The sequence below is a fragment of the Arvicanthis niloticus genome, chromosome 5 (genome assembly GCF_011762505.2).
Source record: "Arvicanthis niloticus isolate mArvNil1 chromosome 5, mArvNil1.pat.X, whole genome shotgun sequence".
Taxonomy (NCBI): Eukaryota; Metazoa; Chordata; class Mammalia; order Rodentia; family Muridae; genus Arvicanthis; species Arvicanthis niloticus.
In genome coordinates this window covers 7,165,857-7,183,757 of record NC_047662.1, presented here as the reverse complement: position 1 = coordinate 7,183,757, position 17,901 = coordinate 7,165,857, and the positions used below count along the sequence as shown (strand labels likewise).

The following is a 17,901-nucleotide window of genomic DNA, read 5'->3' as shown; positions in this document are numbered from 1 at the left end:
AGGAAAAAATTTAAAATTAAGGTTTCAAGCTAAAATTATTTTGGGGATTCTATTTCTTCTCTGCAATGAACACACACGTTCCACAGCGCAATGTGGAGGTCAAAGGGCAGTATGTAAGAATTGTTTTCTTCCCTCCCGCATGTGCCCTAAGGATTGAATTTGGTATTCAGGCTTGGAGGTAAGCACCTTCTCCTGCTGAGTCAGACAGATTTCCATCCATACGGATGACCAACCTGATCAAGTCTTGCAAGAAGCCAGGCACTATGTTATGGTGTACCTGTTCTTACCTGCTTGAAAGGCGGAGGCAGGAGGATCATTTGTGGCCAGCCTGGGAAAATCATCTCAAAAAGGAAAGCAGTACTTTAGGATGTGGAATGATTCTGTGTCTTGGACGTTTTTAGAGATTGTAAGTGTTTAGACTTAATTAATGTGAGTGGTGCCATGTCTGCGCTGTGTACAGCATGTGTGCCTGGTACCCACAGACATCAAGAGGATGTTGGAGTCCCTGGAACTGGAGTTACAGATGATGGTGAGGACAGTGACTCCCTGTCTCCAAAGCAAGTGGAGTGGACCACAGGCTGCAAGGGAGCAGCGCTGCCCAGCCTTTTCCTCACCAAGTAAAACGGAAGCTGTGACCATGGGACAGAACTGTAACAAATTAATATTACTAATTAAAACAGCTATGTAACGAATTTGACTATAACTTTATAAGCATGCCAGCATGGTGTCGACTTAATAGCATAACATTAGTTTGAAAATTAGTTTTAGCTAAAATATGAGGAATGATCACACAGTGTTGCTAACTTGCTTGTGAAGTTCACAGTACCGAGGAGCAAATGCAGAGCCTATGGCTGCCAGGCAAGCACACTGCCGCCCTCAGGCCTGAAGAGACTTTAAATTGGACTGGAGTGTGCAGCAGTACACGGCTATAATCCCAGCACTCAAGAGATAAAGGCAGGCTGCGAGGTCAGGACCAACTGCGCTACATGTAAGACACTACTTCCAAAAGCTAAAAAGAAACTATTTTGAACTCTTAAATATGCAACCTTGAACTGGACATACTCCCCGCACTTGAGGTAGAGGCAGGAGGATCATTTTAAGATCATTCATGACTATATAGGAGTTGGAGCCCAGCCTGAGCTTATACAGACCTTGTGTCAAACACACACACACACACACACACACACACACACACACACACACACACACACACACACACGGCACCAGGAAGGGAAGGAAGCCCAATGGTTCTGCTGATTCCAGCAAGAACCACCAAAATTTTTATTTGGAGGGTTCTCTGAATTTCCAATTCCTTAGTTGACCTATTGTTGGTAGCGACCGTTACTGAAATTCAATGATTCTCACAGGGGAAGTGAAGTTGACTTAAGAAGAAAGCCGGAGCTGCTGGACATTCTTTATTCAGGCCACGGTTGCATTTCACAGGGTGGCCCAGCTGGGGTTACTTGCAGGAGGAGAAAGTTTTCCAGAAGAAGTTCTTGCAGGGCTTTTTATCTCGGTGTGGGGGCTGCTGGAGGGGTGGCCTTTCCTGCAGCTTAGACAGCTTGGGGGTGTCCCCTCCAATGGGGGTGCTGGAGCTGGCTTGGGAAGCCCACTCATGCCACCAGACAAGGAAAGTCAGAAGGCCGGTCCTCCTCCCTTCTGTGGCATCCTGCTGTGTTTTAGAGAAGCAGATAACAAAGGAGAGAAAAGCAACCACAGGACTCACCCAACGAAGGAGATGCTCGCCCCTCTCTCCCTTCCCCCTCCCTCCCTCCCAGAGCAGGCTGCTCCTTAACAAACCACATTCCCTCAAAGATGGAGTCAGAACTCTAGAGAAACCGCTCAGCAGAGGGAAACAGACCAGTCCAAAAAAGTGCTAATTTTGTCAGCAATGGTAGCAGAGGCCTTTGGCCTCAGCACTAGGAGGCGAAGGCAGATAGATTACTGTGAACCTGGGCTAGCCTGGGCTACACACAGTGATACCTTGTCTCAAAAACAAATATGAATGGTTATTACTTCTACCTTATAATCTTTGCGGAGGTACTTAGCTATGAGACTAGGAAGCCTGCCAAGATAACTGACAGCTGAGAAGCCCTGGGAACGCAGGCTCACTTAGCCTGCTTCTACCTTCAGACATCCTCCTGGATGTCCAGAAATCAGAAGAGACTAAGACGTTAAGTCTGGTCTTTCTTTCAAACTCCTTGGGAAGCTTCTAGGAGTATTCTGATGATAAATGACGCATCTGAAACTCATCTGGTAATCTCAAGGAAAATTCATTTTTAATGGTCAACTTTATGTACTCTTTCTTGGAACTTTTTCAAAATGGAAAAAAGAGAGAAAGTAAATCATTTGATGAAATTATAAATTTACACCATGGAGAATGAGAGGATAGGAATTATTTGAGCAAGTGAGAGCATAACTGTGTATATAAATTAAAGCTCTGGGAATCTGCGTGACCAATAATGGCAGAAGCTGGTGAAGCACTGTGACAGCCAGAAGCAATCCCTATCTCCGAGCTTAGCCAAAGCAGATGCCAGCGCCAGCGGAAAGGAGTCCCTGGACAGACACAGGCTAGGAGGATTGAGGTCAAATGGAGACCAGTGGTCTGAATGGGACATTGTAGAATCCTGGGGACACACACCCCACAACACACACACACACACACACACACACACACACACAGTATCATGCAAATGCAGGGTGACGCTCTGGGTGGTCAGGATTACAGAGACAAAGTGAGCATGCTAGCCTGTGGAAGAGTGGGGATGTACTCACCACACTGTCCTCCTGGCCAGTGGGACCTCTCTCCAGGGGAAGAGCAGAAGTTACAGTCCCCCAGAGCAGCAGGAGCAGCAGACCACAGGCTGACGACCACTTGCCCCTTGTGCTTGGGCCACCCATCCTCCTTGGAGGACCTGGAGGTCTGTGCTTTGTGGATGAGGGTCTCTTCTTTGGTATTTTAAGCTCTTGCACCACCCGCGTTGGGGTCTGCACACGTCCATTGAAAACTCACACGCCTCTCCACACTCACTCAGTGACGCACAAGCAGAGCAATCAGCTCTCACAGAAACATTTGTGGGATTGGATTTAGCCCCTTAATTAACAACTCAGGACTTTTCCTGGGTTTGGAGTGAGTCTGCTCTTATTTTAGAACACGTGCGCACTTGCTCTGAGGAGCTTCTGCTTCCTTGTGATTGTGCCTATGACAAGCAGGAAGCCATTAGAACAAAGACAAGTGATTTAACAGGATCTGAAATTAGTTGGGATAAAGAGCTGATGTGGGATCTTACCCATGTGAAAGCAAGTCGGCGGCCAGCCGGGATGCAGCTCAGCCCAGCACGTGCCTAGCATGGCTCCGTCCCCAGGAGCTAAAAACAAGTATGTCTAAATCTGTCAGGAGCAAAGAAACCAGGTTCAATGAAGACCAGGGACACAGGGCAGCACCGGTGTTCACCAGGTCATGAGCAAGGATGAACCAAGAGTGTGTCCCAGACTGCCCTCTGCTCCAGGGCCAGACCTTCTTCAGCCAGACCTTTGACTCACTGAAGTACTGATGCGGATGCAGAGAAGGGACCAAGGGCCTTTTGCATCTCAGTGATACCCACACTGTCCTCAGCGTCTCAGTGACACGGACACTAGCAGAGTTCTTGGTCTAGGGCTTTCCAAACTGCCCAGGTCAGCAAACACTTTGCACATTTCTTTAGAACACAGATAGACAGACACTAGGCCAGGAAGACGGCTCACCGAGCACAGCACTTGCAACACAAGCCTGCTGACCTGGAACTCCTCCCTGGAACCCACATAACGGGAAAGTCTAAGAACACACTGGTGCTTAACAAACTTGACCTCTGACCCACAATGCCCCTGTAGCGCACACATGCCCCTCCCCCAGTCATAGATCCTGTTTTTGAAAATTTAGGAGTGCAAGTAGACTGGCCAAGTGTAAGGGATGCCTTCTTTGTGTAGGTTACAGTCACTTCCTGAGAAACCTGGACTTGACCAGCTGATAGCCCACTTCCTTCCCAAGACAGTGACAAAGTCCTGGGCCACCTCCTGGTTCCTCACAGGTCCTAGGTTCAGAATGGTGAGGATATGAGGGACAGACCCCCTCCCTCGTAGCCAGACAGACCTGAAAAACCCATCTCAGACACTAGAGATCCAAGATTCAAGGGAGGCTCAAGACTGAAACAAAGCAACTGAAAGTCGGCTGCTTCCAGGAGACTCCCTCTCAGAGAGCTCCCAGAGGTCTTCTCTTCCAGGTCATCAGGCTTTGCAAGTGCCTCTGCCCTATGAGCTATCCTGCTGGTCCAGCGATCCCTCTGTACCCCTACCACTCCATAAGGGAAAGAGAGCAGGCCCTGAACACCTTACAGCCTTCGGGACACAGGGACAGTAGGACAGGGCCCTTGGGACACTCCAGACTTCCCTTCAAGCAAACTTCTCCTCGGGAGAGTCAAGGCTTAATTACAGGATTGCTAGAGAAGTCACATAAAACTGCTTCTGAAGTCACCTCTGAAGAGCGAGAAATTTCATTCCCAAAGACCACTTGTCACTGGTGATGGGGAGGCTGAGAGCCTGAAACCATAGCAACCAGAGCTCAGTGAACAAAGCTTTATTCACCCTTCAGAGACCTGCATTTGGCCTGGAAAATAAACAGTGAAGGACTAAACTCACCCTCAACAGCTAGCACATCTGACTGCTAACCCATTCTACCAGTCACTAAGTCACAGTGCCACCTGTGCCCAAGCCTCTCCAGTGCCCGGTAAAGCATGGGCGTGGCTTTGCAGGAATTCCCAGCTCTTTTAAGCTTCTGCCGAGAATAACTTAAAATAGGCAGCATGAGAAGCTGCCCACCCACTTGGGATCTTTCTTTCAAACGTCTGTATTTATCCCTTCAGACTGCCCTCCCTCGGCGGCGGCACTGCTCCCGCTGAAGGTCTCCTTTCCAAGCGACTCAACTTTCCCCACTGAGCTCTTCAGCATCGGGCTCCCTAGAGTTCCTGTTTTCGTCGTCTGACTTTCTTTTCTTCTTGGCCTTTCGTTCCAGGTTAAGCTGAGCAATCTCTTCATTCTTCTCTGTAATGTATTTTAGCTGTGTATATATACAAAAAGTAAAACTATATTTAAGTCTTTAACGTACACCTTCTCCAATATTCCAAAAGAACTGGTGGGGATTCACTGACTAAAGCCATCTATTGAGCACCAACTATCCGGGAAATGGAGACAGACAGTACAGACTCAAATCCCTGTTCTTGTGGAGGGGAGATCACACAGATCTGCTGACAGCCACAGCCAGGTGACCCTCGCACCTCAAAGTGTCAAGTGTCTTCACCTAGAAAATGACTCTTAAGATGTTGCATAACCAGCCTTTCGGACTTCCATCCACCCCGGCCCATCAGACCTGAGGGTGTGGCCTGCCTGGGGGGCACACCTGTAATCCGGGGTTCTGGGATGGTGACACAGGAGGAGGATCTCATGTTCACAGCCTACCTCATCTAAAAGTCAAGTTCAAGGCTAGCCTGTAAAATTCAGCATGACCCTGTCTCAAAACAAGAAATGGAGCTGGAGAGATGGCTCAGTGGTTAACAGTACTGATTGCTCTTGCAGAGGACCCAGGTCTGATTCCCAACACTCAACACCATGGCTCTTGACTACCTGTTAACTCCAGTTCCAGGGTATCTGAGACCATTTTCTGACTCCCAAGGGCACCAGGCAAGCATATGGTATACATGTATACACGCAGGCATATGGTATACATGTATACACGCAGGCATATGGTATACATGTATACACGCAGGCATATGGTATACATGTATACACGCAGGCATATGGTATACATGTATACACGCAGGCATATGGTATACATGTATACACGCAGGCATATGGTATACATGTATACACGCAGGCATATGGTATACATGTATACACGCAGGCATATGGTATACATGTATACACGCAGGCATATGGTATACATGCATACACGCAGGCATATGGTATACATGTATACACGCAGGCATATGGTATACATGTATACACGCAGGCCAACATTCATACACATAAAATAAAATAAAAAGCCTTACAAACAAGAAGCAGATGAATGGGTGGACACATAGCCAGTGGCATACCACTTGTCTGACATGCATAAGGCCCTAAATTCAATCCCTAGCTCTGGGGTAAAGATATTTTTGGTACCACAAGGAAGCCATCCCCAGAGACTAACCCATGACTAATCTGTGACATCATACTGTAAATGAATCATGGGACCAAAGTTTTGACATATAAAAAAGGTAAATTATGGAATCCAGAGAGAGCTGATTAGTAAATTTCAAATTGGCTTTGCAAGATCCATCATAATGAAAGGAGAAGCATAAATTACAGGCAGGTCTGAACGGTCCAACCATCTCTAGTTTTTAATGCAAGGTGCCCTGAGGAATAACCACGAGCCTTCGAGTGATTAATTGGGAATAATGTATTCCGGTGGGGCATGGGAGTGAGGAAAGAAATTCATCTCTTACCAGTGAATTACTCCGCCTCGCTAAGAGCTTCACGTCTTCAGTAGTAATTGTGCTTCTTTTTGCGTGTCTGCAGAAAGGGCAGAAGCAAGTCACAAAACATTTGGTATTAAAGTTTGGTTGAAATATAAAAGTTCATGGTCAAGCTTCCGGTGAGCAAAGGTGCCTAAGCGGCCCATCTCTGCAGACTGAAAGCATCAGGCAGCAACCCCAACAAAATGAGAGAGGTGACAAGCCAAGACACCTGCCCTACAGAGGACAGCGAAGCCCAGCTGCCCACTGGGCAACAGCAAGGTAGATGCCCTCTGCCTTTCAGCCAATGTTCAGAATCTGTGCCAGATTTTAATGTCCTGGCCATCCTAGCTGCAGGAACAGGGACTTGGCACACCAGCCATTGCTGTGAATAGCAGACCCCCCCCCCCCAGTCAAGCCCCAACTCTGCCAACCTACTCCCCAGAACGTGGAAGGACTGTTCAGTAGACTGTGTGTGAGCATTCTGCTTGCATGCACGTACAGGCACCAGGTGCATGCAGTGCCCATGGAGGTCGTCAGACCCTCTAGAACTGGAGTTACAGATGGTTGTGAGCCACCATGTGGGTGCTGGGAATTGAATGTGGGTCCTCGGCAAGAGCAATTAATGTTTTTAACCTGAGTTATCATATAACATTCTTAATAAAAGATTGAAAAGCTGAGTGTGGTAATATATGCCTCTGATCCAACATTTCAGAGGCAGAGGCAGGTGAATTTCTGAGTAGGCCAGTCTGACTTACACAGTGAGGTCCAGGCCAGTCAGGGCTATACAGTAAGACCTTGTCTCAGAAAATAAAACAGATTCAAATTTTAAAACTATTTCAAAAGCCAGGTGGTGGTGCACACCTTTAATCTCAGCACCCAGGAGACAGAGTCAGGCAGATCTATGAGTTGAGGCCATCCTGGTCTCCAGAACTAGTTCTAAGACAGCCAAGGCTACACAGAGAAGCCTTGTCTTGAAAAACCAAAAATTAAACAAACAAATAAAGTAACTTTAAAAAACCAACCTACTCAGGCTAAGGGGTGTAGGCTGCAGGCTCAGCTGGACGAGCGCTTTCTTAGCCTACAGGAGGCACTGGGTTCAATCTCCAGCAATGTACAAACCAGGCGTGGTGGGGCACCTGTGATCCCAGCAATTGGGAAGTCAGTTTCAGATACAGTCGTGTTTGAGGCCAGCATGGAGCACATGAGACCCTAACCATAACCCCGAATAAGTAAATTAAAAACTAATAAATAAAAAAACACTGGAGATGCCCATGCTAAATATTAAATTCACAGTTTAGACTGGGAGAGAGTCCCACAGTTTACAGTGGGCTGATCTGGAATGTATGTATATTTTCCCATAGGAATGGTGTTATAAACACTGATTACACTGCCACACCAAGCTACAAAAACCATTATTTAGCGGTACTGGCAATGGGACAAGCTTTCCGCCACCAAGCTATGGCCCATCCCACAAAAGCTACCTCACGGTTGACTTGAGGCGGTGAAGAGCTTGTGAGAAACCAAAGTCCGAATGAACAAAGGTGACCTTGCGAATACCAATTTTGTTCAATGATAAACTTCAAAATACTGTTATGAAAGTGAACTGGAATATCATGAAATCAAATACAAAATTCAGACAAAGGAAGTTTTTTTTTTTAAGACAGCCCGAGTTAACCTGGAACTCGCATTAGTTCTCAGGGAGATCCACCTGCCCTGTCTCCCTTGAAGGCTACGCTTTTTCCTTTGAGAGGGATTTTGTTACACAGCCCAGGCTGGCCTGGGCTTTGGTCCTCTTGTTGGCCTATGTAGCTTTTTCACAGTAAGAATTAGAGTCTGCAGTGAGGACCTGCAAGGAGCTGTCAGAGGAAACAGATTCCCTTTAAAGGATGGTCTTTGTCCTGCCAGGTCCTTGGGGAGGGGTACCAGAGAAGATCTAAAGAGCCATCTGTACCTCAGCCTTGGGGAAGAGCTTCAGGACCAAGCTAGGCATGGAAATCTTCCACTGAGACTAGCACCACTGTACCAGGGAGGGGCACAGTGACCCAGGCTTGTAATCCCAGCACTCAGGAAGCAGAGGCTATACAGCAAGGAACTACCCCAAACTCACTTTCCCAATACCTCCCTCAAAAAAATAAAATAATCACACTTGAAATTGGTACTGGGGCCTCCTCGAACCCCCTCCCCAGCCCCAGCTCGAGCTCTCAGGAAGCCGAGGCCAAGGCAGATTTGGAAAACAGTTACTTGGGAGGCTGAGGCAGAAGGATCACACAGGACTACTGAGTATTTTAGTGAGAGCTAGTTTCCGATTGTAAAGGAAGGAGAGAGAACTGGGACGGATGACACGGGCTCTGTAGCTCAATGGTGGGACACATGACTGCCATATACAAGGACCCAGGTTCAATCCCCACATGCCTACCCCCAACTCCAGAGCCAACAACCCAGTGTATCTGGAAGCTTACATGTTAGCACAGTAACTATTTCTTCTATTGGCCCCATTGTTTATTTGAGTGCTGGGCATTAACCCAAGGCTGTCACATCTTTCATGCTGCCCATAGGTCTGTCACTGAACCACACAAACTCAGTTTCCATTTTTTTTTAATTTTATTTGTGTGTGTGTGTGTTGTATGTATGCCTCTGAAGCACACTTGTGTCTAGTGCCTGAGGAAGTCAGAGAGGGTGTTGGATCCCTGGGAATTGGAGTCTTGGGCAGCTGAACTCAGGTGGTCTGCAAGGAGGAGTGCTCTAACCACTTGGCAACCTCTCCACTCCCAGTTTCTGGATATTTATTTATTTACTGGCAAAACTTCACTATGTATCCCAGACCAATCTTGAAGTTGTGATCCTCCTGCCTCAGCTTCACAAGCACCAAGATTGCAGGCATGTCCCCACCACGCCCAGCTTCCTGCTGGAACTACACAAAAGTATGCTTTAAAAATAAAAAGTTCATTGACTTCCACAGCTAACCCAGAGAGGGAAGTGACGGCAGCCGTAGATCTTCGTGGGACTGAGGGTTGGGCACAAATAAGCGGCAGCTGAGAGAGCTATAAGCATCCCACAACCCCGCCTTATCCCTCCTGGCTACCATGAGGATGCTGAGCAGTTGTTAGGGACGGATATCAATACAGATGGGGAAGGTTTAGAGCCCGAGAATACACTACTGTATTGCACTGAAGATATCCATCCCAAAACCACAATGCAGAGGGCCACCATGAGGTGAGGCCGGGCGCTGCGGAGGGCAAGGGCCTCAGTCTTGCCAACGGCTGCAGAAAAGCAATCATTTCCAATTACCTGAGGTGCTAATTGAAGAGAGGACATAAATCATCTATAAGAGCTCAGGCTCCTCCAGCTGGAAGCACGCCTCCCCCACTTCCCAGGAAGAGTGTCTTTCTCAAGGCAAATACGGAAGAAAGCCCCAGCCTGTCATTCTCTGTACACCTGCAAGTAATCAGGGCTGCTGCACAAAGCAGCCCCTTCCAGGGAGGGACCGACCCCAGAGCTCCCAGACCCTGAACAATCAAACCGTCCTAAGAAAAGCTTTTTAAAACAGGCAGCCACACACAGGCAGAGTCCTGGGGATGCAATTCTCTGTCAGTGGGAGCTGGGTAACTTGGAGACCGGAAAAAACTCAGAAATACCAAGCTGGTCTGAAGTGACGTGTTCCGAGCAGATGTTAATTCCTTGCAGCATCATGATCAGACACAACCCCCCAGAAAACAGGAACCCCAAAATACACCACCAGATGCGGACACTGATGTCAGCGGACCTCAGATCACACAGCCTCTCTACCCACCTGGCAAACATTTCAAGGTCTTTGGCAAAATTTTCTGAAAGAGAGGGAAAAAAATAGATTTTAGCTGGCGTATCTTCTTCAGGAGTGCAGCCTTGGCTTCTAGTCAGCACAGTACCAGATTTTTAAGATCATGGACCCCTCCTTGTCCTTCCCAGCACTCCCCCTCCCTTACTCTTCTTTCAAGCCTTATCCTGACTGTGAGGACCCCTTTGGTCCCTAGGGACCATCCTTTAAATTCTGCTCCAAGTTATAACTTGTGAGGACACCACCTTCCTCTCAAGCAAAGCAAGCGCCTACCCAGGGGTTCAGCTGTCACACACCCTAGGGAAAGAAAGCATGGAAACAGTGTCCCAGCCACAAGGGCAGTATAAACAAGGTGATGTCTGGTGTTGCCACCACCTAAAAGTCCTTCCCACACAGCATCCAAATCGTACAGCATGAGGTGACCAGGGAGACTGTGGCCATGGGCTAGGGGTGGCAGGAGCCCTGTGTGTGTGTATATGTGTGTGTGTGTGTGTGTGTGTGTGTGTGTGTGTGTGAGAGAGAGAGAGAGAGAGAGAGAGAGAGAGAGAGAGAGAGAGAGAGAGAGACCTCAGCCCCCACCACACTGGCACCAGGCAAATCCCACAGAAAAAGTCATTGGCCTCGTACCGCACTGTCGAAAAGTCACCTCGGAGATGGCCGCAATGGTCTGTTTGCTGAAGTGCACCTGTTTGTCCAGCGCCACCTCCTGACAGAGACAGCCGACCGTGTAGTGAACTGCTGCCTTCAGCCTCTGCAGGGAAACCAAAGTCCTGAGGGGCTACAATGAGAGCTCGCACATCTTAAGATTAAGACCAAGGGCTGCTGGGCCCACTTCCTGCTGGGCTCTCCACTGAGTGACACTTCAGTGTACTAATCAGTTAATGACACTCTCTGGAGTGTGACTTGGGAAAAGTGACTTTCAGCTAATGGTTATGATTTAGGTCACATAAAGATCATCTGTGACAGTCAAGGAGGAGATGTGACACCAGCGCTTGCCTACTCCTACCTCAGCTACCCCTCACCTCAGCTACCCCTGCCTCAGCTATGCCCCCCCCCCCCTCAGCTACCCATGCCTCAGCTACCGCTCAGGCCATGCTCATTACGGGGCCCCTCTGAGGAATACAACGAGAAAGCAGTTTGTGGCCTCAAAGTGGCTAAGCAAAGACAGAAATCTCCCATCCCTCTGTTCCAAGTCCTCAGAAGCCTCAGCCCTCCGTGCACAGATGACATGACACTAACAAGCAAAACTGATGACAAGACACCTGACCATCCTTTGATCTGGAGGGTCATCAGTCACCTCAATGGCCTTCCTGTCCCTAGGGGGCAGCCCATCCCTACTTTTGGCAAGTGCTGGGGATCAAACTAGAGCCTCACACACTAGGCAAACACTTCCTCTGAGTCACATGAGTTCCATCCCTAGTCCTCAGAATCCCCCACCCCGCCCCTAAAGATTTATTTATTCTATGTATGTGATACACTGTCCTGTCCTCAGACACACAAAAAGGAGGCATCAGATCCCATTACAGATGGTTGTGAGCCACCATGTGTTTGCTGGGAATTGAACTCAGGATCTCTGGAAAAGCAGTCAGTGCTCTTAACCACTGAGCCATCTCTCCAGCCCCTAGAAATCCTTTTAAATACTGAGGAAAAAAAAACAAAAAACAAAAACACCTCAAAAAACCCTAGGCCAAGACTACCAAGAAAGGGGAACAAAGGAAGAGGCTCCAGGCAGGCAAACAGCATCCCTGCTGTCTGTCCACCAAGTGTGCCCTCCTCCCCGGGGAGATAGAAACAAACAACCCCTTCATTACAGGGCACCAGCCAAATAAAGGAGCACTCCACCAAGTCCAACCTGCAGAGCCAACGAGTTATTGGGTGGATTTACAAAGCAGCCACAGGACTGCAAGGCCTCACCCAGCATGGAGGATAACACACAAGTACATGCAGTTGGGTAGGAGGTGGAGATGGGTGAGGGTCTAGTGGCTCTCCCACTCTCCTGAGGGAGGGTCTCCCACATAGTCACAACTGCTCTGTCTGGAGGTCAGCACTATATGATGTCTGAAGACAGAGCTGAGGCAGGCATGGTGACACCTGAATTCAAGACGCCAGCAGGCGTGCACTAGTTAGGCCAGATGAGGGTCGACTGCAGAGCAGTTTGGGTGAGGCCAGGCAGATGAGCTAGGAACCTGTCCCTTATCCCCTCACCTGCTCAGATATCAGGCAAGGTAAACAAGGCCTTTGGCAGAGAAGACAAAACCGTCAACCTCAGAGGGAGAAGACCCTTAAGGTACTCTTTCAGGTAGGGTTGGAAAACAGGACACAGATCTTTCTGACCACATTTGGCTCTGGGAAGTTTTTTCTGGCCCTGATGTGTCAAGAATGCTGGCTGAGTGGGCACTGGGGTCCTCGGGAGGTACACCAGAGCCGAAATGCAAACCTTAAAGTCATCTTTCCAACCTCATTTAATCAGTAAGAATTTATTGTCTACTAAGAGCCAAGCTCTGCTCTAAGAGCTGAGAATACAGAAACAAAAAGGCCCCAGCTATGTATTTCAGTGGAAATCTCTGTGATTTCCAGGCTAGCCAGAGCTACCTAGTAAGACTCTGTCAAAAAAAAATTGTGTGTGTGATGGGTCATGGTGGAAGCTTGCTGCCAGCCTAACAACTGACCCTTGAAAGTTGACCTGACAGCAGCCCCACCAAAATGAATAATAATAATAATAACAACAATAATAACTTAACTTAAGCATAGTCTATGCTTTCCATTACACCTTTGCTCTTAATGGACTCTTCAAAACTGTCAGTGTCAAAAACAACAAAAAAGGGGGCTGGAGAGATGGCTCAGCAGTTAAGAGCACTGACTGTTCTTCCAGAGGTCCTGAGTTCAATTCCCAGCAACCACGTGGCTCACAACCATCTGTAATGAGATCTGATGCTCTCTTCTGGTGTGTCTGAAGACAGCAACAGTGTACTCACATACATAAAATAAATCTTAAAAAAAAGAATTGAATATTAAAAACAACAACAACAAAACGCTGGTTGGTGGTGGCGCCCGCCTTTAATCCCAGCACTCGGGAGGCAGAGGCAGGTCGATCTCTGTGAGTTCAAGGCCAGCCTGGTCTACAGAGTGAGTTCCAACATATCCAGGACTATACAGAGAATCTCTATCTCAGAAAAACAAACAAAAAAATCTCAACAACTAAAGAAATCTGTGTAATGTAACAACCTATCAGAAGGATGTAAGAGAACAGACTCTTCCTCATCTGCAGGAACACAAGCTGAAATAGGCCATGCTGAACTTGACTTGTGTTCTCATTTGATTTTTATTTTATTTTTTAGACAGGATCTCCCTGTAACAGTGGCTGGCCCAGAACTCACTCTGTAGACCAGGCTGGCCCAGAATGGAGAAATGCCGATGCCCCTGCCCCTGGCCCCCCAGGATCTGGGATCAAAGGCCTGTGCTGCCATGCTAGGCTTCATGTGAACCTCGAGCCTGCTTCAGGCTGGAATGGCTCAGCCACTCCCTAAGGAGGGTCTGGGCTCTAATACTGAAATAAGAGCCTGAGAACTGTGCTTGCTAAGAGAGCAGATGAGCAGTGGGTCTCTGCCTTCCTGAGGCTGCCGTCCTTTAACTCAGTTCCTTATGCACTAAGATTGTTTTCACTTTTACTTAATTTTAATACATATGTCTGGAGCCATAATGGGACAAGCTAATAACTAGCAGGTGATCATCCTGAAATGGCTTGCCTTGGATTATTATATAATCTGCGACAAGTGAGCCCTTATTCAGCAAGGCTGTAAGGGACTTATTTTAGGAAAGATTCCTGCTATGAATATGCTTTTCCTATTATTATTAAACATATGTAACAATCACTAAGCAATAGCACACCCCTTTGGGGCAGATCTCTGTAGATCCACAAAGATGCACTGTCTTGTGGTGATTCTATATGGACAAATAGATGACTTCTTAAATCTTTGTTTGTTTGTTTGTTTTTGTTTTTTGAGACAGGATTTTTCTGTGTAGCCTGGGCTGTCCTAGAACTCACTCTGTAGACCAGGCTGGCCTTGAACTCAGAAATCCGCCTGCCTCTGCCTCCCAAGTGCTGGGATTAAATAAAGGCGTGTGCCACCACCGCCCGGCAACTTCTTAAATCTTAATGATGATCCTATAAGAATTCCTAAAATTATATCAATGATTATTAAGCTCTTTTATACTGGGATTGCTATTAAGTCCCTTTCTGATAGTCAAAACGGCAATGAGAACTCTGCCAGTCTCCCAAGTGTCATCAGTTAATTGTTCTTAGTAAGTAATCAGACTTTCTCCTACTCAGAAAACATTTGAAGAGGCTGTAAAACAATTAACCAAAGATCACTAAAAGGGAACTAACGATTTATTATAGGTGCTAGGACAGAAGAGAAAATATTGCCTGGGTTTGTCTATACAAAACTTCACTAATTTCTTATAGTTTTAAACCTTCAGTGAACCTGCGGAGCTAGACAGGTGATGGATGTTTAACCAGATAATTACTCCTAATGGATATGCATGTAAACATTCTCTGTTGTAAACTTCTTTTTCAATTTATGATTTGATTTTTGGTGTGAACTTGTGATAAACTCTGTAACATGTGACCATGTACTCTGAAAGATGTATAAGTACTGAAGACAAAGACAAAGAAGTCGTAGTCGTAGTAGTCATAGTAGTCGTGGTCCCTTCCTTTCCTTTTCTCCTGCCTAGAATTCTTTTCCTTAGAACTTTTCCCTTAATTAGAATTTTTTCCTTTTCCCCACTTAGGACTTTTCTGATTTTCCCCTTAGATAGCTTTCATAGGAAACTTTTTACGCCTAGTAATAAACTATAATAACTTCTCTAAGTGTTTTTTCTTCCTGCGACCTCAGACTAGCAGGCATAAGTTACAGCCCAGCAGTTCCTGCTGAGATAGAACAAAGGCTGTTTACTTAATCCTTTGCTGTTTGGGGATGAGGTGCTAAGTGCCAGAAGGCAGGTCAGCTACAGTAGCATAGTAATGTAGATAAGTAAACTTTTATTATACAGCAACCCTAAATATCTAGAAAGACCAAGTCTTACCCCCCCCAAAGAAGAACCAAGAAGAAAAAAGAACCCCCCCCCCCATGCTGAGGCTGGCCCCTGCATACATAAACCGAAACAAAATTTTTTTTCGCAAAATTATTTCATTGCTGCTTCATAACTACGTTGCTACCGTTCTGAACCATAATTATCAGATAGGCAGGATATCTAATTGGGGTCGCTACCCACAGGTTGAGAACCACAGAAATAAAAGCAAGCTGCCAAGTGAAAACAGATGATGGCCACTTGGGTGTTCATGGCTCGGCTCCAGCAATGGTTCTAAATGTCGGGATTTCTTAAAATAAGAGTGCAGGGCAGTCAGCTGCTGGAACTCGGATACGCAAGGAAGCAACTCCCAACCCTCAGCTCACATCACTCCCAGCTGAGACTGCAGGTCTGACTCATCAGACTGAATATTGGCTCTGACACCACCCTGAGTAGTAGTCAGAACTATTCCAACTTTGCAAAGGGGAAAACTGCACTCGAGCCACGGCAAACTGACTAGAGGACCCAAAATCACAACCCAAGCCAGACGGTGGGTTCCGGGGCAGCCTGCCAGGGGCTGAATCAGGGCTCTGCAGCATAGAACAGGCAGCATTTCCCAGGTCCTAGTAAACTGCTCAGATCCTCTTGCTCTTTATGTACAGGGCTCACTATGTAGACCAGGCTAGCCTCAAGCTCACAGACATCTGCTTTCTTTGACTCCTGAAATTAAAGGCCTGAGCCCGCACTCACTGCCCTCACTTGCTCTTGAGACAGGGTCTCTCTAGGTACTTAACTGATCTGAAACGCATAATCCTCCTGCCTCAGCCTCTGAATCAGTCTGTGTGTTTCTCCTGCATCTCTCTGGCCCTCACACACGCTATCCCCAGCCTCTTTTGTTTTTGTTTGTTTGTTTTTGTTTTTTTCGAGTCAGAGTTTCTCAGTGTAGCCTTAGCTGTCCTGGAACTCACTTGTAGACCAGACTGACCTCAAATTTAGAGATGCGCCTGCCTCCGTCTGGGATTAAGGGCGTGCGCCACCGCCACCACCTGGCTCTCCTGTAATCCTGGTTGGTCTCGAACTCTGCATGTCGCTGGAGATGACCCTAAACGTGCCTCTGCCTCCACCCCAAACCCCTCGCTTCCACGCAACCCCGCCCCGTGCTGGGGTCACCGTCGTTCACCAGCAAGCCCAGTCTGTGCGGTGCTGGGACTCGAACCCACGGATTCCCACATGCTGGGCAAACGCTCTCCACGCCTCCTCTTCTTCTCCCTCTAGCGCCCGCATCCGACCCTCACGGCGCAGGGAAACCCGAGCACAGCCGAGGGGAAGCAGGCGAACCCCACTCCGCCTGGCAGCCCAGTGACGCATGCGTACACGCCGAGGCCGGCTAGCGACTTGGGGCCTTTTCCTCTCCCAGGAACTCGCCGTCCTACCCGTGCTGGGACCCCGTTTATTTTGTACCTGCCGGTGAGAGAACTCCTGCTGCTCCTCGGCCTCTCCCTCCTCCATCACTGCGGACAGCCCCGGCAGGCGCGCTGCTATCGGGTCCGACTTTCCCGCTCTACCTCTGCGACGGGCGGCGCCGAGGGTCAAAGCGCGAAGCGCCTCCTTCCTGTCCCGCGCGCGCCCCCTGGCGACGGCTCGCGGAAGAGTCTTGCTAGCGTTGGTGTGACCCCAGGATGTCTCAAGGCCCGCACCCTTTTAAATCCCAGCACTCAGGAGTCATGGGGTAGGTGGATGTCTGTGAGTTCAACACCAGACAGGGCTACATAGTGAGACCCTGCCTCAAAATAAAATAAAACGAAATAATAAAATAAATAAAACAAAACAAAATAAAATAGCCAACCCCCCCCCCAAAACACAAGAATGTATAGCTCGCAATTAACAAATGATAAAAAATTGGGCTGGCAAGAGGGCTTTGTGGGTCAAAGCATCTTGCCCTGCAAGCCTGGGGCCTTGAGTTTGATCCCCAGAATCCACAGAGGAGAACTAACTCCAGAAAGTTGTTTTCTGACCTGCGTTGTGTGCTCACACTCACATAACCATACACACAATAGCTAGTTAATGTAAGTTATTAAAAACAGTACTTTCTATGGTGAACCGTTCACACACACACAACCTCAGATGTCTTGCGAAGAGCCATGGATTTTTATGGTTCTTTCACCAAATCAGACTGAGATCATTGCTCAAATACTATCCCTTCAGAGTGAATGGTTCATGTTACCAGGAATGAGGGAGTAAGTCTGACATCAAGGTTAACTGATTTCTCCATTATGTTAAGATATATAACGTGAGGCTCTGAGGTGGTTCAGCAATAATACCACCTGCTGTTTGCAGAGGACCTGGATTTGGTTCATGGTACCCACCTGGTAGTTCACACTTGTCTGTGATTTTTTTTTTTTTTTTTTTTGGTTTTTCGAGACAGCGTTTCTCTGTGTAGCCCTGGCTGTCCTGGAACTCACTCTGTAGACCAGGCTGGCCTCGAACTCA

General features: G+C 47.6%; 2 protein-coding genes across 3 annotated transcripts; both read right to left on the bottom strand.

Moving 5' to 3' along the window:
• Positions 1 to 1,325: 1,325 nt before the first annotated feature.
• Positions 1,326 to 3,038, bottom strand: Cort (cortistatin). 2 transcript variants are annotated; one of them, XM_076933732.1, is made up of 2 exons: positions 2,776 to 3,038; positions 1,326 to 1,672 (listed from the first exon to the last, which is right to left on the bottom strand). In XM_076933732.1, the coding sequence occupies exons 1-2, from the start codon at positions 2,899 to 2,901 to the stop codon at positions 1,460 to 1,462; spliced, it is 339 nt and encodes a 112-aa protein (XP_076789847.1). In that variant the 5' UTR covers positions 2,902 to 3,038; the 3' UTR covers positions 1,326 to 1,459. The 2 variants fall into 2 exon arrangements, with proteins under 2 accessions (XP_076789847.1, XP_076789848.1); XM_076933733.1 differs by having other exon boundaries at positions 1,326 to 1,669.
• A 1,559-nt stretch (positions 3,039 to 4,597) lies between these two features.
• Positions 4,598 to 17,029, bottom strand: Cenps (centromere protein S). The gene is made up of 5 exons (XM_034503353.2): positions 16,873 to 17,029; positions 10,969 to 11,092; positions 10,318 to 10,351; positions 6,516 to 6,582; positions 4,598 to 5,092 (listed from the first exon to the last, which is right to left on the bottom strand). The coding sequence occupies exons 1-5, from the start codon at positions 16,918 to 16,920 to the stop codon at positions 4,955 to 4,957; spliced, it is 411 nt and encodes a 136-aa protein (XP_034359244.1). The 5' UTR covers positions 16,921 to 17,029; the 3' UTR covers positions 4,598 to 4,954.
• Between the last annotated feature and the right edge of the window lie 872 nt (positions 17,030 to 17,901).